Genomic DNA, 24,484 nt, shown 5'->3' with positions numbered 1-24,484 from the left:
AACATCATTGTGGACTTTTTCTTTTATTATTTGAGCAAACAGGATCGTAGAAAAATGACTTGTTGTACTCTCCCATTCACTGCGATCTAAGTTTTCCCAACTATGATGACCTTCGCTACTGAGAAACCTGAAAGTGGAAAAAGGGTCTATTTTGATGAAAAGTTTGAATTAATTTACTTGGGACATAATTTACCATTTAGAAAAACATATTTTGATCAAGCTTATTTTTTCTATAGCCTTGCATTAGTGGAATTTAATACCACAGTCTGTTAGAGAATGTGTCTCATTTAATTCATTTAAGTACTGTATAATTTTAAGAGATCAACTTTTTAAATTTTAATAATCAACATTTACCCTATTTTTTGCTCTTGTTGTTGTTGTTTTGGTTTTTTGTTGACCATTAGAGTCCATTTTATAGTTTAAATTTGTATTTTATTGGTTTACACCTTTAAAATCTGGCAGTTCAAAAAGAACGATCATTCTAGCGGCCAAGATATTTCGGCGGTCGCTCATACACTGAGTATTACGGTAGAGCGCTAAACAGCAATGTATGTTTAGCAAGCTGACAGGAAGGATGACGAGGTCACTCGCTACACTGAAACTGCTGTCATGGAAAATTAAATGGATGTTCTTGGCTGGTAGAAGATGAAGAAACAATCCCACCCAAGGGTGTTCAGTGCTGCTGGACACACCCTCCTGAGCACAGTTCCTCCACAAAAACACGTAGCCTAATCTCGGTGAGTTAAAGGTTTTTAAATTATAAATGAATATTAATTAAACCATAAAATCACAATGTAGTCAGAGTATATAGGCTAATGTTGGGATTATTCTTTTAATATTCAGCTTCATCGTCGCCTTAATGCCAGATTGTGAAGAGAAATTAAACAAATCCCACAGAGCCTTTATCTTAATTTTGTTATTGCCAAATACCCGTCATAATTTAGAATTTATTTTAATTGAATTTGTTAAGAATAACTTATTTTTATTGGTGTGTTGGCCAATTTAAAGGCTAAGTGTATACCTAGGCCTATTTAGAGTGCTGAGATGTTACGATGTTACAGAGGACTTTTTTTTTTCTTTGTTCCAACTTCTAAGTGGTCTATGGCCTACGTTTGTTACGAATAAATTATATTAAAACATATAAATAACTCATTTTTGAAAAAAGGCAAAAGAGCTGTATGCAGGTGTATATTTGAGTAATGTCAGGCTGTAAACGGGTTCGGGCTTTATAAAGCTGTTAATCAAAATGTACCTGTTGGGCTTGGGCTGAATTTTTATGGCCCGATTACAGCTTTAATTTACAGTACGTTCTTGAGAAGTGTTGATTAATGCACACTTTCCTATGTTGTGAAATCAACAAACTTACATTAGAGCATTTGAGGACCATTGGGTCAGAGATACCAGAATAATCAGATTTATTTGTAGTTATCCAATACTGTAAAAGTTACTATTTAGACAATACTGTGCTTTTTCAGTGCTTCTTTTTTGCATTCAGACTGTCCCAAGTCAGACAATGCCCAAACAGAAAAAGCACAGAATGTGCCTAAAATATTAATGTATCAAATGTATTTGATAATTGCCAATACATCAGAGTATTCTAGCATCCCTAACCCAAAGGTCCACTAATGCTCTAGTAAAAGTTAACTAATTTTATTTATTTCAATTTATTCAATTTACTTATTTCACAACCAGGCAAAGTGTAAATAATATATGTATAATATTGATATTTTAATTCATTATATATTTAAATTGTAAAGCATGCTAAAATAGATGAATGTCTTCATGGTCCTTGCCATTTTGAGATTTCGATGCCATGAGGAGACAGCTTAAAGACGGTCTAAATAATCAAATTAGGAAAATATGTAAAGTATCAGCTACTTTTAATCAAATAAAAAAGAAGAAAATTGTATCATTTAGATGATTTCATTTGGAATTGCTCTTCATCATGGCAGAAGAGCATGTTTTATACATTTTACACATGTACACACATCGACAAAATGTTTAATGCATTAATAAAATTGAAAGTTATTGTAACGGAAAATGACAAAACAAATATTTTCTTTAAATTACAGGAAATACAAACTTAGGTATCTCCTAATGAGTGACATACAGGTTTATTAAGTTTAAATTTGCAGTACATGTACATGTTCTGAAACTTTATTAATCATTTTATTTTTCTTTAAACTGTTCAATTAAATAAATATCATTTTTAATAACACTTCTTTGTTATGTTTTAATAAAAAGAATTAAATAGAACTCTTAAAAAGGTTAATCAGAAAGAAAATGTTTATTCAGACTCACCGGTACGATCTGAAAGTGTTTGATTTTCTGCGTATGGCATAGCGACAGAACAAATGTCCTCGGGTTGCTTTGGCTGTCCCGTACCAGAAACACCCTGCAAAGACAAAATAAATCAATACATTTCAAATTAAAACTTCAAAATCTTTATTCTGGTGCTTTATTGCTTTAAAATGCCTGTTCCAGTGTTAATATTGATGGCAAATTTAGTTTTACTTTTAATTACATTTTAGTCTTCAGAATGATTTTAGTTTGTCTGGTTTTAGTTTCATAAGATTTTCATAAATTGTTTGTCGACTAAATCTACTCTAGGTTTAGTTGACTAAAATATATTTGGCTCAATTTAAGTGTAATTTAATTAAAATATTGTATACATTTATTCATACTAAATATTCTTACTTAAAATTAAATAAACCAGTCTCATTAAAATATTGAATATAGCTTTTCCGTAGAAAACCAAATTAAAGATTTGCATTGCTTATTTCAACCCATGCTCATTGCGAATATGTACCCACATCTACATTTTTGAGGACAGCAAAATACGTAACTGGAGGTACGTCTGCTTGCAGATTTTGTTTTGCAAATCCATGAAAGGCTTCTGTGTACGCTTTTTGATGATCACAACTTTCTCTCATGTGTCCTTTTCTCGCATAAATCCACCAGAGGGTGCAATATACACTTCGGCCAACCAGGCCAGCTTTCTGTCGACTGACTGACCAACTAACCTTCCCATCCCCTCCCCTAAACCCAACCGATAGTGTTTTCAAAAGCAATCTAGAAAAAGTAAAGCCATCGCTGCTGCGTGAATTCATCACATTTTCAGCCTGTTGGTAATTTATTTATATATTTATTACATTTTTTTGGTTTCTGGAACCGTTCATCAGCCCGTCAACTCTGCTTTGCATTCCAAGTCCATCTGTGTATGTAGCAAGCTACTGGGCAAACTGGTAACATAGGAAAAGCCATTCTCAGGGGAGGTAAGTGGTTTGTGGTAGCGTAAAAAAGGAACAGAAGCCGTCGACAGCATAATACCGACCCATGGCATTTATTTTAAAGATGAAATGGAGAAAGATGTACCTCTGGGTACATATATTGAGGTCTCCAGAAATGTAGACAGGAGTACATATCCACAATAAACCTGTGTTGGTTTATTCATAACATAAGTAATATGCAAAATTATTTGTCGGCCGTGTTTATCACAACACTTAAGTAACAGTTAATAGGATTACAAGTACCTTGATATTTTGTGATGAAAACCAAGCAAACCAAATAACCTGTATTATTAGAGTTTGAAATGAACCGTACCCATCAACGAGACCCTGCTGAGTGATTAATTTCTGAGCCTCTTCGCGGGACAGTTTGCTGTGAAACCATGGCTGAGCCATATGGATTGCTAGAGGAGAGGACGACATCATGAGTGTCAGAAAGACATCATTAGTGTGTTTTTGTTTTCTGTATTTGGTTGGGGTGTATGTGCTGACCTATGCTGGACATGGAGCTCTGAGAAGCGGACGGACTGCCATGAGAGCTCAATCTGTGACAGCTTTTCCTCTGGAAGAAAGCAACACACACAACACCTGTTACACACAGGGTTACAAAGAATAGTCATATGCTTCTCAAACTGCAAGACACAATGTTTTCAGGCTACTTCCGCTATGTTCCACTATGCATAAAACATTTGCGAATAAAACAAAAATGTCCATCCAATGAGTCAAAAAGAATTAAATCATCACCACATGATAAATTACAGACAAATATGAAAAAGAAAAGTGTCATTTGCTGCAATAGTAAAACCTACTGTCTGCCTTTTTGTCTTATCAGCAGAGCGGCAGATTCAGAAAGGTGCTAATGAGGGAGAGATGCTCAGTAATGGGCGGGGCTTTCTCCCATTAATGATATGTGCAAAGTGAGAATCTCAATCAATGGGCTCTATTTTAACACAAAGTCTAAAGCGCAGGGTGCAAAAGCATTAAGGGAGTGTCCACTTTTGCTTTTTTAAGGATGGAAAAATACGCTTCTACTGTTGCTGTGTGTTTTGAAGTGACCTGGTTTGGTTTTGGATTCATTACTCTGCCTCCTCTTCACCAATCAGCTGGTGTGGAGTGTGGTCTGGCACATTATGGCTGCCATCGCAAGCAGCGATTTTTTTACGTTAAAGGAACACCGAGTCACGAAATGCAGAAGATTTTTCTTTCTGTTTGCCATGCGGTATCAACTTACAACAGAAAGTTAAAATTGAAACACCCAAAATTGCATAACACTGGATAACCTGTGATGCAACTAATTGTTTTATACTGAAACTTGCCTTCAAAAAGTGCTTCCTTGGTCTTATGCACTTTTCTTTTACATTTTCTATCACATTCTATCACATTTATTTCCACCAAAACAGGAAGTAAAAAAAAAACTGCAACTGCGTTAATTGCGTAAATTTTTTTTAACGCGTTAATTATTAAAAATTAATCGCATGCGTTAACGCACTAATTTTGACAGCGCTAATACAGACTACTACAGACAATTTGGCCTACCCAATTTACCTGTAATGCATGTCTTTGGCCTGTGGGGGAAACCGGAGCACCTGAAGGAAACCCACGCAAACGCAGGGAGAACATGCAAACTCCACACAGACACGCCAACTGACCCAGTCGAGGCTCGAACCAGCGACCTTCTTGCTGTGAGGCGACAGCACTACCTACTGCACCACCGCGTCACCCCACATATGTATATATATATATATATATATATATATATATATATATATATATATATATATATATATATATATATATATATATATACATATATATATATATATATATATATATATATATATATATATATATATATATAATTAAAGGTAACTAAGTAACTAATTACTTGAGTAATTTTTTAATAAGGTACTTTTTTACTCTAACTCGAGTAACTTTTAAGATTGTTCTTTTTACTTTTACTTGAGTAAAATTTTCGGCATTTACTTGTACTCTTACTTGAGTACAGATTTTGGATACTCTACCCACCTCTGATCGCGTCATCCAGGTGGATGCTGCATACTTGTGGTGGATGACGAGATTCCCCCCAATGTGTAAAGCACTTTAAGCGTCCAGAAAATCGCTATATAATGTAAGCAATTATTATTATTATTTTTATTATTATTATTATTATTTTTATTGGTACTATTTTTATTATTATCATTACTCTTTTACCTTCATTGATAAGGAAATTGTGTGGAAATTAGTGACAATCTCTCTCTCATTAGCATAGGACATTAGACTTGTCATTAGACACTATGCTGACACACAGGCATTTTTAGCTCCGCCTTCTTCTGTAAAGAGCACATCTCATTTGAATTTAAAGCGACAATCAACAAAAAAGCACAATTTGGATGAAAGATTAGAAGGGGCAGCTTTAGAGAGGTATAAAACATTATCTGCGTGATATTTTGTGCTGAAATGTCACACACACACTCTCTATAGACACCAGAGATTTTTTTTTTAGATCTTGTTAAAAGGAACATAATAGCTTCCCTTTAACAAACAGCTATATTACACACATAAAAAGTATGTTCTAAGCAAAAACATGTTAAAGGAGGATTTTAAAGCATCTTGGGAAATTACCCTCCATGACAGGCCCTCTTCCACAGCTACCGACAGTGCCTCTGACGGGTTCTCGATCACCCGGGTCTTGTGTCCTGAGAAGTCTATGGCCACCAGTGAGTTTTCTGAGATGCTCCTCTGAAAACACACACACAAACACACAACACTCAATCTCAAAGAATAGAAACATAGATTTTTCTTTTTTGGGGGGGGGGTAATTATTATAATTATGCATTTTTTATTGGTATCAGCTCTCCTAACCCTAATACTTTATTAGGCTGTCATGTAAACCTCGTCCATTAGATGGCATAAAAACGCATCTATAAGTGGTTTTTCCAACTCAAATGTGCATCTGCTTCACACACACATTTGATCGAATGTGTCTGTGTTTCAGATAATACATGTGCTTAATTGCAACAAATCATTCCAAAAACCTAATAATAAACTGTTATTAGTATCGGACAATAAGTGACTTTGTGGCCATTACAGATTTCTATGGGTCATCTCTCTCTTTTTTTATATAATTTTACATATTTGAAGTCCCAAATATACATATTTACAACGTCTGTCTTTGTAACAGATGCTTACATTTACCAATGTCTTTATAGGGTCTATTTTTATTAACGATATAGATGGTTCATTGTTTAAGTATTAAATAATTTCATTTCTAATTGAATTACATAGTTACATGTGTTAGTTTATAATATAATTATGTATTAAATGCAGTTTTGTTTGTACAATATTATTAACCCTCTTGTATTAAAATAAATCAAATAAATGTGCTCAGAATGTGAGAGAATATAAACATAATAGTTTTAATAATTTATTTCTAGTAACTGAATTCTTTTATCTTAAACAAAATAAAATAAAATAATAAAATAACATAAAATAAATAAATTAAATAAAACAATAAAATAAAACAATGAAATAATAAAATACAAAAAATATTATAACATAAAATAAATAAAATACTAAAATAACATAATAAAATAAAATAATGTGAAATATAATAAAATAAATTAAAATAATAAAATAAAATAAAAAATAATAACATATAATAAAAAAATTAAATATAAATAAAATCAAATAATAAAATAAAATAAAATTTAATAATAAAATAAAAAATTAAATAAAATATAAATATATAAGACTTTCTTCACAAGAAACAAATAATAAAAAACTATGAAAATGCACTGCCCTGTTAAACATCACTTGGGAAAATAAATTCAAAGAAAGGAAAATCATTTGTATATAAACTCTATAAGCATACTACAAACATTTAAGTATTGATTTAGGACTCTGTATTGGCAGAATAATTTATTCATTCATTCATTCTCCTTCAGCTTAATACTTTTATTTATCAGGGGTCGCCACAGCGGAATGAACCGCCAACTTATCCAGCATATGTTTTACGCAGCGGATGCCCTTCTTGTATATCATCACTTTTCAATCAAATGTCAGCTGTAAAGCTGCTCTAAAAATGATTATACTGTGATTAGATCCTCTACAAAATCTCAAAATAGTCTGATGTGAATAATCCACATGCATTCAGATGTGGATTTGATTTGCTCTCTCTCTGACGGGTCTTAGTCGGAGAGGAATTTTGTTATTCTTGTACACGAACACTGGTTACTTTGTTCAGATGCCGCTTAAGGACTTTTGAGTTTTGAGGCTTATGCTCTTGTGCTGCTGCTCAAGAGCTCTCTTGCTTATCTAACAAAAGAAGCATTTCCCTTCGACACTGATCCCTATAGAGAGAGAAAGCAGCGATTATGGCATCTGAAAGGCCTTTAATTTGTGCCATGTGTCCATGTTCATACAACCACACTAATACACCAGCTGATGACAGAACAAATCTGCACACACACAGCAGATTCACCTGGTTCTGAGTTTGTTCGAGTAACAAAGTCAGAGGGCTCTATTATCCTGATATAAGTGCAAATTATAAAGGCTCGTACACACCGGGACGCTTTCGTTTGCGTTTATTGTCAGCCTATTTTAGCGGATTCAAACCGAAGCGATATTCACTAGCATCGAGCAGAAGATTATGCAAAATCACTCCTTGACGTTAGATGGTGCTATACAACTTTAAGCTTCTGGCACCCGCTCATACCTGCCTGGCACCCGCTTATATGGTTCCATAGATATATACACTAGATATCGCATAGGGACCCTCAGCATGCGTCAATAGCGCCGCCACATTGGTACAGTGCTCTCAGGACAAATGTCATTCAACCGCAATAGTCAAGACAGTGTTATTACGTGAAGATGCGGGACTTTAGCGCTGTCTACGAGTGTAGTAACGAGCAAACAAAGAAAACAAAGCACAAAGGCAGAACATTTCCTAGGTAATATTAAGTTTTTCTGTTTTTGAATGTTCTGAACTTTTGTGCTAATCAGGTAACGTTATTGATGATACAGTCACTTACTGAATTCACCATACAGCAAAGCAGCTCCAACTCGCACTAAACACTCGGCTTATGCTAGTTTTGTTGAATAAAATCAGCAAACAGTGCAAAAGAAATATGACAGCGAGATGCTGCACTGCCAGAAACTTGTATTATTGTCGGCTAACGTTAGTGAAAGAGTCGTTCGGGGGATTCATTCACAAACGAATCGCTCCCTCCGTCAGTATGAGAAGTGAAAGCAGGAGAGGAGGTGTGTTTCAGGACACAGATTAGATTAAATTTAACAGGGAGGGTGAATAGTACATTTCTGTACACACAAACACAAGCTTTTTGTCAGGAATGCCCGTGCGGTCACTGATCCATCAATGTAGAAAAGTGATGTAAAATTATAATTTTCGTAATTAGAAAAAAAAAATTACATACTAACATCCAGGAAAACTCCCGATCATAGATATATGTGTATATGTGTATATCTCTGGCTTTGGATGGCCACAGTCCTCCACTGTACCTTGGTCCCGCATTCATTTCAAAGGAGCGCTACCCTGTAGCAAGATGGCGGCGCTATTGACGCATTCCGTCCTATAGACAACAATAGGCCAGGCGACATCTAGTGTATATATCTATGATATGGTTTAGTTCGCGTGCACCTTCCCCTTTGCATCTTCTTTGATGTGCGCTCGCATTGACAGTTTTGCGCTTGAGCGCCTCCATGTGCCGTTAACTGTAACTTCAGCAGCTCCGTGCACGTGAACAAAAGTGCCAACCTGATTGGTGAAGAAGGTTTTAACGTGGCACGTTAAAACAAAAAAAACGAACATAAGGCATTTCTTTAAAAATGACGCTTTTGCACCTGACGTTTTGCGTGTTGGTGTGCATGATCACATTGGCGCCCTTTATTTAGTCACGAGTTAAATGTTGACCGAAAATGTGATCAAAAAGCATCCCGTTTTGCACAGGCCTTAAGGGTGCTGTCATACACCCGGTACAAAAAAGGCACAAGACATGTTTGGGGTGATTTGTTGCTATTTTCAGACCAGCACAACCCTAATTTTCATGTTTTGCACCTTGTGTAAATAGTAAATCTATTTGCGCCACTTTTTTTGACTCATGGGTGTGCAGGTCTATAAAGGAGGTGTGTTAAGGTGCATTGTTGGTGCGTTGCAATTTTGAGAAACTCAAATAGACCGCGCTATTGACCAGATGAAAGCAGGTCTAACGTCCAATGCAGAGCACGTTAGTTATGCACCTATGCTGGTCCAAACACTTACACATTGCTTAATACACAATATGTACAATATGTACAGCAATAAACAAATATACTTACATATGAAAACAAATAAAGGATTAAAATATTACAAAAATTACTATTTTCTACATTAATATAAAAACCACTGCCTCCATGCCTTCTTCATTTCGGGGGGCTTTTCAGTTTATTCATGACACTTGCATTTGTATAATGTTATTATTATTAGCAGTATTATTTATTATATGCATATTTATATTTGTTTTAATAAAAACAAGTTTAGATTTGTCCATCTGTTGGGTTTTGGAGATGTCTGCATCACCATATGGGCATAAGAACCGGATGTGTGTTTGGATATAACTCCAACTCTAACTTTTTTGACCACACTTCATTATTATTGTTCATTTATTTCTTTGCTGGAAATTAGAACTGAATTTAGAAATAGTTTTGAAACAAATCTTTGCGCTTTACAAATAAAATTAAATATGTAGGCTGATGGATGTCTTCAGTGAAGTGCCAACAACACCGTTTCCTTATCCACGAAAGTAAAGGAGTAAACAGTAAAAGTAAAGAGGCTGAATGGAGGAGGCTCGTTCTTTATCCTTGCGCTGCAGATGGTCTGTTTAACGTTTTTCTTGCTAGTGAAGCGCTCCATTTTTCCACTTACGAAGTCCACCATGTAACGCAACTGACTTATAAAGGCAATGGGAGACGAGACTCTGATTGGTTTAATGTTTATGCTTAAAAACACACCCATAACTCATTAAGAGAATAAGCACAACCCTGTTAGACCATGCGCCAGTTCACAGAGCATCATTTTCTGTCCTTAAAATAGCATAAGTAGATTTGGACATACCCTTAATGCTTTTGCACCGTGTGCTTTAGATCGTTAAAAAAATAGAGCCCTTATACCTGTTTTACACCGCAAGCACAAGCAGAGGATTAGCAGACCATGCGCAGCGTGTATGATAGATCTATCTATCTATCTATCTATCTATCTATCTATCTATCTATCTATCTATCTATCTATCTATCTATCTATCTATCTATCTATCTATCTATCTATCTATCTATCTATCTATCTATCTATCTATCTATCTATCTATCTATCTATCTATCTATCTATCTCTGTTCATCTGTATGTCCGTCCATCCATCCATCCGTCCGTCCGTCCGTCCGTCCGTCCGTCATCTATCTATCTATCTATCTATCTATCTATCTATCTATCTATCTATCTATCTATCTATCTATCTATCTATCTATCTATCTATCTATCTATCTATCTATCTATCTATCTATCTATCTATCTATCTATCTATCTATCTATCTCTGTTCATCTGTATGTCCGTCCATCCATCCATCCATCCATCCGTCCGTCCGTCCGTCCGTCATCTATCTATCTATCTATCTATCTATCTATCTATCTATCTATCTATCTATCTATCTATCTATCTATCTATCTATCTATCTATCTATCTATCTATCTATCTATCTATCTATCAATACTTTTTTTTTTGCTTTATCTGCACCAAGGCCCCTCTGAAACTTCCTCCTATGCTGTTTCCTTAACCTGCAAGTCTTGATTTTACAAATCATATAGATCCTAAAGAACTGCTTGTTTCTCATGCTCTATGAGAAGTGTCATTCATGTATTTTAAGATGCACTCGATCAGAAGACGGCTGCAATATCTTGTCAACATCCACACATACTCACACACACACACACACACACACACACACACACACACACACACACACACACACACACACACACACACACACACACACACACACACACACACACACAAACACACACAAACACACACAAACAACCAACACGGGAAGAACATGCAGGGAAAGAGTCAAGTACATATTTACAGATAGACATCAAAATGTTCCCACAACACTGTCATTTCAAGCCACCGCTATCAGTTTTAGTAGTCATTTTGTTGAGAAAAAACTTGTCAAGGATGTGCTGAGCAAAAATAATATAGTATTTCAGTGCTGGTTTTACTGTACAACATGTATTTATGGTCATCATGGAGCCTCTCAGTGGTTTAAACATTCTGCTGTGCTAAACATGCATAGCAGATTATGGACTATGGTCTGTGTGTGTGCGTGCGTGCGTGCATGTCTATGGCTCACCATTGGAGAGCTCTTCTGCTTCTGATATGGCTGGATGAAATTCTGGTAAAGCTGCATGCCATACTGTGAACAAACAGACAAACATATTAAAGTTTGTGCACTGATTAAATATTGCAATATTTATAGTCTCGTTCATTCACTTTTCTTCTGCTCAGTCCCTTATTTACCAGGGCTCGCCACAGCTGAATAAACCGCCAACTCTTCCTGCATATGTTTTACACAACTGATGCCCTTCCAGTTGTAACCCAGTACTAGGATACACCCATACACACTCACATTCAAACACTCATACACTACCACCAATTTACTGGTAGTTTATTCAGTTCACCTACAGCGCATATCTTTGAACAGTGCATATACAATCCCCAGCTACTTTATTAGGTACACCTGTCCAACTGCTCGTTAACGCAAATTTCTTATCAGCCAATCACATGGCAGCATCTCAGTGCATTAAGGCTTGTAGACATGGTCAAGTAATCTGCTGCAGTTCAAACCGAGCATCAGAATGGGGAAGAAAGGGGATTTAAGTGACTTTGAACGTGGCATGGTTGTTGGTGCTAGACGGGCTGGTCTGAGTATTTCAGAAACTGCGGATCAACTGGGATTTTCACGCACAATCATCTCTAGGGTTTACAGAGAATAGTCAGAAAAAGAGAAAATATCCAGTGAGCGGCAGTTTTGTAGGCGCAAATGCCTTGTTGATGCCAGAGGTCAGAGGAGAATGGCCAGACTGGTTCCAGCTGATAGAAAGACAACAGTAACTCAAGTAACCACTCGTTATGCTGTGTTCACACCAGACGCGGAACGCGCAGATAAACCACACTATTCGCGCATTAATAGCCGCATGAACATTTGATTTTACTCGCTTCATTCGCGCGTCAACCCCCGCTTTATTCGCGCGACAAATCCGCTTCATTCGCATGTCAAATTCACTTCAAAACAGACGCGGATTCGCATGATGGGCAGGGCTTCTGTCTGCCCTGTGACTCTAGCTTCATAGCTAAATGGCTAACATGGATTTTATTAAGAAAATAACAGTGTTTATGTGCTTTTTATAGAGACTGAAAAACAGTGTCGATACGTTTAGGGTCCTGTCTGAGTCCACTACATCCTTTCAGAGGTGCATCCAGCTCTGTGAGCTCATAAACTCCTCCAGAAACTGAACCTGGATGACGGAGACTTTCAGCGGTGCTTCTGACTGAGCCAAGCCCAGTTTAATGACTTGTTGTCGGTGTCGCCTGGAGGATTTCCCCCGGGACACTATCAACAGGTTCTACGTCACAATCACGCCCCCACAAGAGCAAGCTTCTGATTGGTTAACGCGGCGCGAATGTCTGTTGAAGTTCAGATTTTCGAACTCAAGAGATTCGCGCGAAATGCACGTTAAGCGCGTCAAATGCGCAAAACGCTCAATTCTCCCGCGCCATTTGCACAATTCGCGTCACTCGCGCCACGCCATTCGCGCATATCACGCCGCAGGATGTCTATTCGCGCGTTTGCATTGACTTAACAAGTAAATCATTCGCACTTGACGCGCGTTCCGCATCTGGTGTGAACGCAGCATTACAACCGAGGTCTGCAGAAGAGCATCTCTGAACACACAACATGACCAACCTTGAGGCAGATGGGCTACAGCAGCAGAAGACCGCACTGGGGGCCACTTCTTTTTAGCTAAGAACAGGAAACTGAGGCTACAATTCACACAGGCTCACCAAAATTGGACAATAGAAGATTGGAGAAACGTTGCCTGGTCTGATGAGTTTTAATTTCTGCTGCGACATTTGGATGGCTGAGTCAGAATTTGTCATCAACTACATGAAAGCATGGATCTAACCTGCCTTGTATCAACGGTTCAGGCTGGTGGTGGTGGCGTAATGGTGTGGGGGATATTTTCTTGCCACACTTTGGGCCCAATAGTACCAACTGATCATTTTGTTAACACCACAGCCTACCTGAGTATTGTTGCTGACCATGTCCATCCCTTTATCTCAATTCAATAGAGCACCTTTGGGATGTCGTGGAACGGGAGATTCACATCATGGATGAGCAGCCGACAAATCTTCAGCAACTGCGTGATGCTATCATGTCAATATAGACCAAAATCTGTAAGGATTTTTCCAGTACCTTGTTGAATCTATGCCATGAAGGATTAAGGCAGTTCTGAAGGCAAAAGTGGGGCCAAACTGCCACTAGTAAGGTGTACCTAATAAAGTGGCTGGTGAGTGTATATTATATCATTACCAAAATAAACGACATAATTTGAATACTCTTTTGTGTTGGAAATCCTTGAATGCAACTGAAAATAAATGACCTCAGATTGCCTGCTTGTATCAATGATCCCTTTAAAGGCTGCAGGATCTGTTTTTGTACTCTAATTCATTATTAATAGGTGAAACAATGAGGACAAACCTGAGAGAGAGAGAGAGAGAGAGAGAGAGAGAGAGAGAGAGAGAGAGAGAGAGAGAGAGAGAGTCAGTTCTCACCTTGAAGAGACGCATGGCTGTAACCCAACACGTCCTGGTCTGCTCATCATCCGCACACAGCAGTTTCAGATCACGTGCAGAACTCGACTTGCTGGCCTGGGTAGACAGTATAAAGAGACATAAATGATTACCATCACATTGACAGTCAAACATACAGCCCTGTAAAGATGAAGTCAGAATTATTAGCTCTCCCGAATGACTAAAATGATTGTATATTTTTTCCCAATTTCTGTTTAACAGAAAGAAGATTATACACATAATAGTTTTAATAACTCATTTCTAATAACTGATTTATTTTATCTTTGCCATGATGACAGTACATCATGTCCATATTTGACTAGATATTTTTCAATAAACTAGTATTAAGCTTAAAGTGACATTTTTAATTAGGTCAGGGCTCGAAATTAACTTTGCTACATGGTAGCACCGTTGCTCCCAACTTCAAATATTTAGGAGCACCAGAAAAAAAATAGGAGTACCCACTAAAAATGAATGAGCACCACTGCAAAATGTATATTAAAAAATGATTGTAATTGAAAACAACATCAATCAGGACTAACAAAACCCAGAAACAACTTTCTAACTAATGCTGTGATGACTTATTGATATTCAGAGATGTATAAAGTACTAGAGGCCCAGACTTAAATAAAAGTACAAGTGCTCTATCAAAAAAGTGACTTGAGTAGAAGTTGAAGGCTCCTTAAGCACCATACTTACGAGTAAGTACTGAAGTGTTGGACATTATTTGTACTTGAGTTTTGCAAGTAGTTTATTCTAAAATTTACTATTTAAATACTGAAAGTAAAAGTACAAGCATTGTACATCATATTGTTTTGTTTATATTAAATATATATTTCAGGGCACATGGTTATGCAAAACAAAAAGTTAACTAGCAATAGCTACACGCGGTTCATAACATGCTGTTTATATTATATATATATATATATATATATATATATATATATATATATATATATATATATATATATATATATATATATATATATATATATATATATATATATATACATACATACATACATACATACATACATACATACATACATACATACATACACACACACACTATATATATAATATATAACCATACAGTTGAAGTCAGAATTATTAGCCCCCCTTGAATTATACCGCTTGTTTATTTTTTCCCCATTTTCTGTTTAACGGAGGGAAGATTTTTTCAACACATTTCACATGTTCTTAGGGTAATCAGGCAAGTATTGTATAACAATGGTTTGTTCTGTAGGTTATCGAGAAAAAAATATAGCTTAAAGGAGCTAATAATTTTTTCCCTAAAATGGTGTTGAAAAAATGAATAACTGCTTTTATTCGAGCGGAAATAAAACAAATAAGACTTTCTCCAGAAGAAAAAATATTATCAGACATAGTGTGAAAATTTCCTTCCTCTGTTAAACATCATTTGGAAAATATTTAAAAAATAAGAAAAAAATTTGAAAGGGGCTAATAATTCTGACTTCAACTGTGTGTATATATATATATATATATATATATATATATATATATATATATATATATATATATCGGCACTGGTGGGAGGCCGAAGGCCGAGTGCCTTAGTGACCCAACCAGTGCCAATATACAGCCATATCGCACTGCCACGAATGTGATATTGCGTTTATACAATAGTTTGACGGCATAATTGTGTATATAAAAACAAAATCAAACATGGAGAGTCTCAAAAACCCGTTTGTATGAGGAACTACTTTCTTCCGTGTTGGATTCAAATCATAAGCTGACAGTTAAACAGCTGAGCAAGCATCTTTTAAACTTTAGATCTGTAGTGTCTGCTTTTTGCGAGCTGTGTGTGGGCAGAGTAATACACACAGGATAAAGAGGCTGTACGGGTGCTGATATTACTTAAATAAAAAAAAAATATAAAAAAATAAAAGCTAGACCACACAGAACCTAAAAGGTACACTTTCAAATTTGAGTTTATAAAAAAAAAAAAAAAAGCGACTCTTTTTTTAGGTGTTTATTATAACACAGACAAAATATACAGATTTTTACAATCCTTTTATTAGTGTTTTATAAAAAATTCAAAGGGTTTTCTTTAAAATGATACCAAATTTTTGCATTTAGACCCCTGCATGTGGATTTGGGAAGCTTTTAAATTTGGGTAGACAAAATCCAGACGGAAATCTCAAAATAACAGCAGAGTTTAACTGGTTTATTTGTAACATCTGTTAAACATCATATAAGAAATATTTGAAAAAGAAAGAACAAAAATCACAGGAGGGTGAATATTTTAAAATATAGGCAAAATATCAGGGTTGCCACTCTAAGCCAATTGTGCCATTCCTTAAGTTTTCCCTGACATTCATTGATCTAAAAGTGTTTTTTTTTAATGATCTATACTGTATAATGAACAGACAAACAGGCAGCTCTTGCAATGTTTGTAATGCTGAAGAAACAATACAAAGTTCACGAAAGATAAGAAACCAGACAGATTGTTTGATAGCAGTTTTATGGAAGGCACAATAAGCAATAAATCTGAGACATAATAAAACCTATTAAATCATAAAACCACTGGTACTTGTGATCTCGGGTGCTTAAGGCTCATTTAATACAGTCTTAAAATCATACTCATTTTAAAGCATGTGCAAAAGTCCAAAACGGTGTTATATGACAACTGAAAATACTGAATTACCTTCACACAGAAGCCGTAGTCTGTTGGCGCTCCGTAAACCTTTTTGGCAGATAATAACGTGTAGACATCGCTGTCACTAAACTCCGCGATGAACTGCAAGTGTCTGGGTTCCTTCAGAAAAGAGAAAATAATGACGATATTTTATTCATTCATTTTCCTTCGCCACAGCGGAATAAACCGCCAACTACTCCAGCATATGTTCTACGCAGCGGGAGCCCTTCCAGCACTCATTGTAAAGCTGCTTTGGCACAATAATTATTGTAAAAAGCTCTATACAAGTAAACTTCAATTGAATATAATGTGTGATAATGTATGGGATATGTGGAGTGTGTGTGAGACGCGTGTGTTCGCGTATCATTCGAGTGTAAAGTTCCAGCAGGAGCGCTGTCTGCTCTACCAAGAAATAAATCCAAACATGTGAGATTTGAATGGCATCTCACAGACTGTCAGGACACGAGCGACAGGCATGGAATCTGTCATTTAATATACTGAAGAGCGCTTGTGTGTGTGTGTGTGTGTGTGTGTGTGTGTGGGAGTCCGTTCACAGACTCTAGAGACAAAAGAGTGGACCTGTGCATATGTGGACAAGACACCACAAACTATTAACATTCATTCACAGACAATAAAAACTATCATTCATATTCAGAACAAAAAAAATAATTAATTTATATACATTCATATATTCGAGAACCAGGCAGAACCAATCGCCTCACAGCAAGAAGGGCACTGGTTCGAGCCCAAGTTGGCATTTCTGTGTGGAGTTTGCATGTTCTCCCCATGTTTGCATAGGTTTTCCTTCGGGTGCTCCAGTTTCCCCCACAATCCAAACACATGCGCTATAGATGAATTGGGTAAGCTAAATTGTCCATAGTGTATTTGAGTGAATGAGTGTGTATGGATGTTTCCCAGTGATGGGTTGTGGCTGGAAGGGCATCCGCTGTGTAAAACATATGCTTATAAGTTGGCGGTTCATTCCGCTGTGGCAACCCGAGATTAATAAAGGGACTAAGCCGAAAAGAAAATTAATGAATGAGTGAATATACAACACCTCTGCCTGGTTCTTGAATCTGATTGGCTGCAATATCAGCACTCATACAGCCTCTTCACCCTTTTGTATTACTCCGCCCACATAGAGTGACAGCAGATCAATAAACTCACTACAGTTTGACAAATATTACTGCTGTTGGGCAGCATAATGTACTTTTGAGACTTTTTTTAGGCACAAATGTGGTTGTTTAGATTGCAACTATGCCATTGATTTATAAGGATATTGCCTATTTTAAATACTTATTATTTCTGAGGCGGTCATCAGATTTTCATACTGAGCAGAGCAAAGATGGTTGATGTTCTGCCACAAGATGGCGACAGAGATCGCATAATAAGTCCTTTGAGGTGTAATTTCAAACTACAGCTGATCAAATCACTCCTTTTTTTATATGTTGTAGTCCTGTATTTATACCATAGTAATCTAGTAGTGTTTACACTGCTTTGGCTTTTTCAGGTTAATTATTAAGATCTCCCAATTGCAACAGAGAAATACTGGGAAATCTCTGTAGACTGATGACATTTCATGCCGTTCAGCCTTATATTCTTAAAATGTGAGCAAAATCAGCTGTTTTGTCATCACTTTAGACATTACTCTAGAGAATCATTTAAACACTAGCTCTAAAGTGATTTTGGTGAATGAGCAACGATTTCTACCGCTCTGATGTCAGCTGCAGATGTGAATGAATGGCGCAAGAAAGTAGTTCCTCATACAAAAGGATTTTGAGACTCTCCGTGCTTGATTTTGACGAATATGACGTCGAATTGTTGTTTAAGCGTATTATCACACGAGTTGCAGAGCAATATGGCCGTATGTGAGATTCGGAAGCTCTTATTTTGAAGCTCAGAAAACGCTTGTGAATCACACAGTTCGGAAACTGTTAATTAACAGATTTATTTATAGTGTAGCCAATCATTGCAGACAAGAAAAATAAATTAGGGACTGCATGATGAATGAAAAAATTGCAGTAAATGTATTGATACAGCCCTAAAAATATACTGGAGTAAAAGTAGATTTTTTTTATCTACTTAGTGTAGCAAAGTACAATTCCTGAGGAAAAAAAAAATACTATTTGAGTTATATGACTGCAGTAAAAAGACTGCATCAGAGAAGGGCAGCTCTGAGTTCATTCATTTCTTTTCCTTAGTCCCTTATGGCCTGCTACAACTGAGTGGTATGATACGGTACGGTTTGGTACGGTTCGGTACGCTTTTATGGCCATTTCCTCTGTCAATAGGTACCTAAAAGTGTACCAAACACGACAAAAGAGTACCAAAAGGCAGAGCAAGATGCGCAACTGAACGCTATTAGTTTACAGAAATACGTCACTCGCAGAAGCAGGAGAATGAAAACAAAGGAAGCTGCATTTTTAAAAACACAGCCAAGAAATTACACTGTAATAATATATACATATAACAACAAGCCATGGTCGACCCAGGCTCAAACAAACCTTGCCGTCGTCTTGATGAACAGCCACAAAGCCAAAAAGAACAAAATCCGCCGTGTCTTGTTGTTGTTTTACGTGGCCGTCTAAAAGTGCGATCGGTTTCGCTTTCTCCAGAGAGCTCGCCGCCAGACTATATTTGAAATAACGTACTTCTTGAGCTCATATTAATAGCGTGCGCATGATTATTGAAGCGCTGTAATATCTGATCCTTCAGAAACGGACAAACGTGAGAGTGAAGCACGTGAGGAGAAGCCGGAAAAAACAGAGCAGCAAATGATTCTTTCAGCGACCTAAAACATAAACAAACAGCCATGTTTAATTATTATCATCACATTTTGGACTGTTATGAACTAGGAATGATGGAAATACTTTCTAACAAGAGGTTACATGTGCTGCTGAAGATTGAACATACATGTGAGAGGTTTGCTCTGACTGTGCGCTATATTTCGTGATGTTTTTAAACCCAAATAAGGGCTATATGTATGCGTTGTGTAGTTTTTCTGTAATTGGTAACATTTCGGAGACTGTAAGGGGCTGTATGTGTTCATATATGTTGCATTTATTTATTTATTTTATATAATTGCAGACGTTAAAGTTGGTTATTTCGCACTGTCATTGATCTGCAGTTATAATCAAATCATGTTTATAAGGTTAGTAATGAACATTTATACACAAGAATTTATGTGTAAAAGCATCTGTTTTATGAGAAGTGCAGTAAAGTGCAGTACTGTACGGCGTAACTGTGACATTTCCTCCAGTAAAAATGACGTCGACTGAAACTTTCTATCGTACTCCATACCCACCATTGGTACCCTTTTGGCAGTGGAAACGCAGGCTTTGTAAAGGTGACCAGTACCTCTCAGTGAAAACGGGCTATTATATATCAGGGGTTGATACAGTGGAATGAACCGCCAACTATTTCAGCATATGACACACAGCGAATGCCCTTCCAGCTGCAACTCAGTACTGGGAAACACCCATACACACTCATTAGCACACACACTCATACACTATGGTCAATGTAGTTCATCCAATTCACCTGCAACGCATGTGTTTGGACTGTGGGGGAAACCGGAGAACCCGGAGGAAACTCACGCCAACACGTGAAGAACATGCAAACTCCACACAGAAATGCTAACTGACCCAGCCGGGACTCGAACTAGCAACCTTCTTGAGGCAACAGTGCTAACCACTGAGCCACTATGCCAACCAGCTCTGAATTCAACTCTATTAATCTGGGAACTCAAAACTGACTTTTTTACATTTAAGTGATCGTAATCAGTAAGAACAAGTGTTATTTTGGCCAGTTAAAGCTAATCTGTGTGAGTCAGAGACTGAAGTCACCTTTGATGTGCCCTTGTTGGAGAAATACAGTCCTGATCTTCTTAACACAAAGTAAAACTTCTTCCAGGATTTTCTGCCATGCTCTTTGGCGTGGAGGAAGCCGTGAATCTCAGGACAGGAACTGGAGCTGAGAAACGTCTGCAGGAGAAACAGCAGACACAACATAAACACACTCGCAGCATAGGAAGGTTTGGTTGAAATAAAATAAAGGTTGTAAAAAAAGAAAAAGTAAAAGAATAATATAATAATAATAATAATAATAATAATAATAATAATAATAATAATAATAATAATCATAATCATAATAATAATAATAATAATGATGATGTAAAAATAATAATATAAAAAACAATTAAATTATGATAATGATAATAATAATAATAATAATAATAATAATGATAAAATAACGATTACATAAATAAAAATAACAATAAAATAAAATTTTAAAAATGTATAAAACAAAAAAAAAAATAAAAATAAAATAGCAAAATAAAATAAAATAAAATAAAATAAAATAAAATAAAAAATGAGAGATTCTCCTAGATTAAGAATTTTTAAAATATCTGTCAAAACATATTTTTTCTCTTCGGCTGAATCATAATTCTTTAGGTTATATTTTGTGGAGAGATCTTTTTAAGATGTTTCTATTATTTTGACATATCGGATAAAATACTGTTCTTTTGCCAATTATTTGTGTATTTGACCAGATTATAAAGCATTTTGGTCAATATTTTAGTTGTTTTAAGGTGTAATACAAATAAAGTTTAACATGAAAAAATAATTAAATGAAATATAATAGTAATAATACAATAATAATAATAATAATAAAAAAATAATAATAATAATAATTAACAAAAAAAATAAAATAAGTATTAAAATTTAAAATACTGTTCTTTTCTCAATTATTTGTTTATTTGACCGGATTATTATGCATTTTGGTCAATATTTTTTGTTGTTTTAAGGTGTAATACAAACAAAGTGTGACATAAAATAAAATAAAAAAAGAAATAAAAGTGAGGTTATGAATGAATGATGAAAATAAAAAGAAGTGAATTACAGGGAAATTGTAAAAAACATTTTCACTTTATTGTTAAATGAAATATATCATATATATATATATATATATATATATATATATATATATATATATATATATATATATATATATATATATATATATATACGATTGTGCTAATAACAAACTTCTGAAATGCTCAGATGATAATGACAATAATGGGCAGCACGGTGGCTCAGTGGTTAGCACTAGCACCTCACAGCAAGAAGGTCACTGGTTCGAGCCCCGGCTGGTTCAGTTGGCATTTCTGAGGAGTTTGCATGTTCTCCCAGTTTTTGCAAGGATTTCCTCCGGATGCTCCCCCACAGTCCAAAAACATGCGGTCCAGATTAATTGAATAAACTAAATTGGCCGTAATGTATGAGTGTGAATGCAGGAGTGTAAGGGTGTTTCCCAGTGCTGGGCTGCGGCTGGAAGGGCATCTGTTGTGTAAAACATATGCTGGATCACCCGGTGAAATAAAGGGACTAGGCCAGAGCAAAATGAATGAATGAATGAATGAATGAATATTTAAATTTGAAAAACAAACTGAACAATTAATTGTCTGATGCCGATATTTAAAAAATGGAAAAGAGGAAGATTTACTGACATTGGCGATAACTGACCACTAATAAAAATGTGCAGATAGATAGATTTAGATCCGTTAATAATCATAAAGCATAAGCACATCACCTGTATGAGTTGCGAGTGGTTCATAATTCCATTGGTTTCACTGGATATCGACACCATGTGCTCTGGGAAGAAGTCCTGCAATGACAACAGCTATAAATACACAAATATCATCTCCTAAACAGTCAGGGGTTAGAAGTAAATTATGTGCATTGTATAAGAAATGGTCTAAACACACCCTTGATAAATCTGGCATTATTATCCGTGAGCTTCAAAATCACAGGGTTTGGTGATCAGTGCTGGATTATTCAGACATCACCTTCAATACTTAACCAGCACAATCACAGTCCTATTGTGTGTCTCTGTGCTCAATCTTTAATGAGCTTCAATAGGTAACACTGGCCGTTTGGCTAAACCTCAGCAAATCAATTATATATTGCACACACACACACACACACACACACACACACACACACACACACACACACACACACACACACACACACACACGCGCACACACTTACAAGAGGTTTCTTGAAGAACTCATATTTGGCGTAATTCTTCCTGAAGTACAGGCAGCAGTGTGAGTCCATTCCCCATCCGGACTGAACCTCCATGACAGACTCATGGTCTTCTATGGTTCTTTCTGGACAAACAAACACGCACGCACACACACACACACACACACACACACACGGGTCTTTAGGACACTGTGCATTAAAGAACAAAGTCAATTGAAATGTGGTTTACAACCACAGTGGTTAATGAGTTAATGAATGTTCATAAGTTGAAATTTAACAAGGACAAAAAAATGCAGGTCATGATTTTCTTACATAAGTTGTGAGCTTTTAGATTTTGAGAAAAGAGCAACCTTTTTGTGGGGAAACAAATGCAGAATTTATTGCGAGAAACGTAAATAGGTTCAATTTAATTTTGTGTAACTTTAAAGTGTCCCACGTCACAAAAGTTGGCGATTCATTCCACAGTGGTGACCCCTGATAAATAAGGGACATAAGCCTGGTTTATACTTCTGCGTCAAGTGATCGGCGTGACCCATGACACATGCAATGCGCGTAGCTGTGCATTTATAATTCAATTCAATTCAGCTTTATTTGTATAGCGCTTTTACAATGTAGATTGTGTCAAAGCAGCTTCACATAAATGGTCATAGTAACTGGAACAGTGTGGTTCAGGTTTTAGTGTTTAAGTTCAGTTGATGATCAGTGATTTAATCATTACTGAGAGTTCAAACACTGAATAGCCAATTCATCGATGCGTAGCTCTACCAATCCTGAACCATGCGAGGCAGTGGCGACAGCGGAGAGGGAAAAAAACTTCACCTGATGGGAGAGTGAAGAAAAAAAAACCCTGAGAGAACCAGACTCAGTTGGGCATGACCATTTTAATTTTTCCGCTGGCCAAAAGTCTTGTGCAGAGCTTCAGTCGCCGTGGTGGAGGCTGGAAGATGGCCTCAGCGAAGACTCGTCTGTCCCTGGAGCGTCGCTGGAATCATGCTGTTTAATTCTGCATGCTGTTTCTGTTGTTCTACAATAACACTTCCGAAACGCTAGTTGTCAGTGAGGTGTTTACGTTCCTCTGTGTCGAGTTTCTTCGCTGGTGTTTTGTTTTTTCTGAACGCTTCCTTAATGTACAAGTGGCTCAAACTTGCTCATTTTGAGGCAGGAACCAGCGGATGTGCAACAACTTTAACCATGAGTTAAACACAAAACAAAACTTTCCATCCGGAGCTCCTTCACAGGACTTCACACTTGTAAACACTCGCTCCATCGGGCTTTCGCGGCTCTCTGTCCCGCCCATACTCTCCAGCGATACCAAGCTGACCAATCACAGAGCTTGTGCAATGCGTTGTTGTGACGTGTAGTTAAATTTTTTGAGGGGTGCGCGTCAGTGGCGCCGACAGCCACGGTGAGGGCTATGCGTCCACGTGTAGGCCGCGCCGTAGCATATACATGCACTTGACGCAGAAGCATGAGTCAGCTTTTAAGCCGAAGGAAAATGAATCAATGAATGCAGTAATTCTTATATTGATGAGTCCGTATATTTACTTTATGAGTACTTAGTATAGATTTATAAGTATTGATGTAAAGTTA

The 24,484-nt window shown here is 36.5% G+C and overlaps 1 protein-coding gene across 9 annotated transcripts in view; it reads right to left on the bottom strand.

Moving 5' to 3' along the window:
* Nucleotides 1-24,484, bottom strand: part of grb14 (growth factor receptor-bound protein 14) — a 152,299-nt gene that overhangs the window by 15,357 nt on the left and 112,458 nt on the right. For all 9 annotated transcript variants that reach the window (XM_087268558.1, XM_087268559.1, XM_087268556.1 and 6 more), the window contains 10 exons: nucleotides 22,898-23,019; nucleotides 22,437-22,511; nucleotides 20,690-20,827; nucleotides 16,854-16,964; nucleotides 14,168-14,263; nucleotides 11,685-11,747; nucleotides 5,910-6,026; nucleotides 3,780-3,849; nucleotides 3,604-3,691; nucleotides 2,302-2,395 (listed from right to left, as the gene is read on the bottom strand). In XM_087268558.1, coding sequence (XP_087124684.1) covers nucleotides 2,302-2,395; nucleotides 3,604-3,691; nucleotides 3,780-3,849; nucleotides 5,910-6,026; nucleotides 11,685-11,747; nucleotides 14,168-14,263; nucleotides 16,854-16,964; nucleotides 20,690-20,827; nucleotides 22,437-22,511; nucleotides 22,898-23,019 — 974 coding nt within the window. The remainder of the gene's footprint in view (nucleotides 1-2,301; nucleotides 2,396-3,603; nucleotides 3,692-3,779; nucleotides 3,850-5,909; nucleotides 6,027-11,684; nucleotides 11,748-14,167; nucleotides 14,264-16,853; nucleotides 16,965-20,689; nucleotides 20,828-22,436; nucleotides 22,512-22,897; nucleotides 23,020-24,484) is intronic.

Source organism: Danio rerio, chromosome 9 (genome assembly GCF_052040795.2).
Source record: "Danio rerio strain M-AB ecotype USA chromosome 9, GRCz13ab, whole genome shotgun sequence".
NCBI lineage: Eukaryota > Metazoa > Chordata > Actinopteri > Cypriniformes > Danionidae > Danio > Danio rerio.
This window is presented reverse-complemented; position numbering and strand designations above follow the sequence as displayed.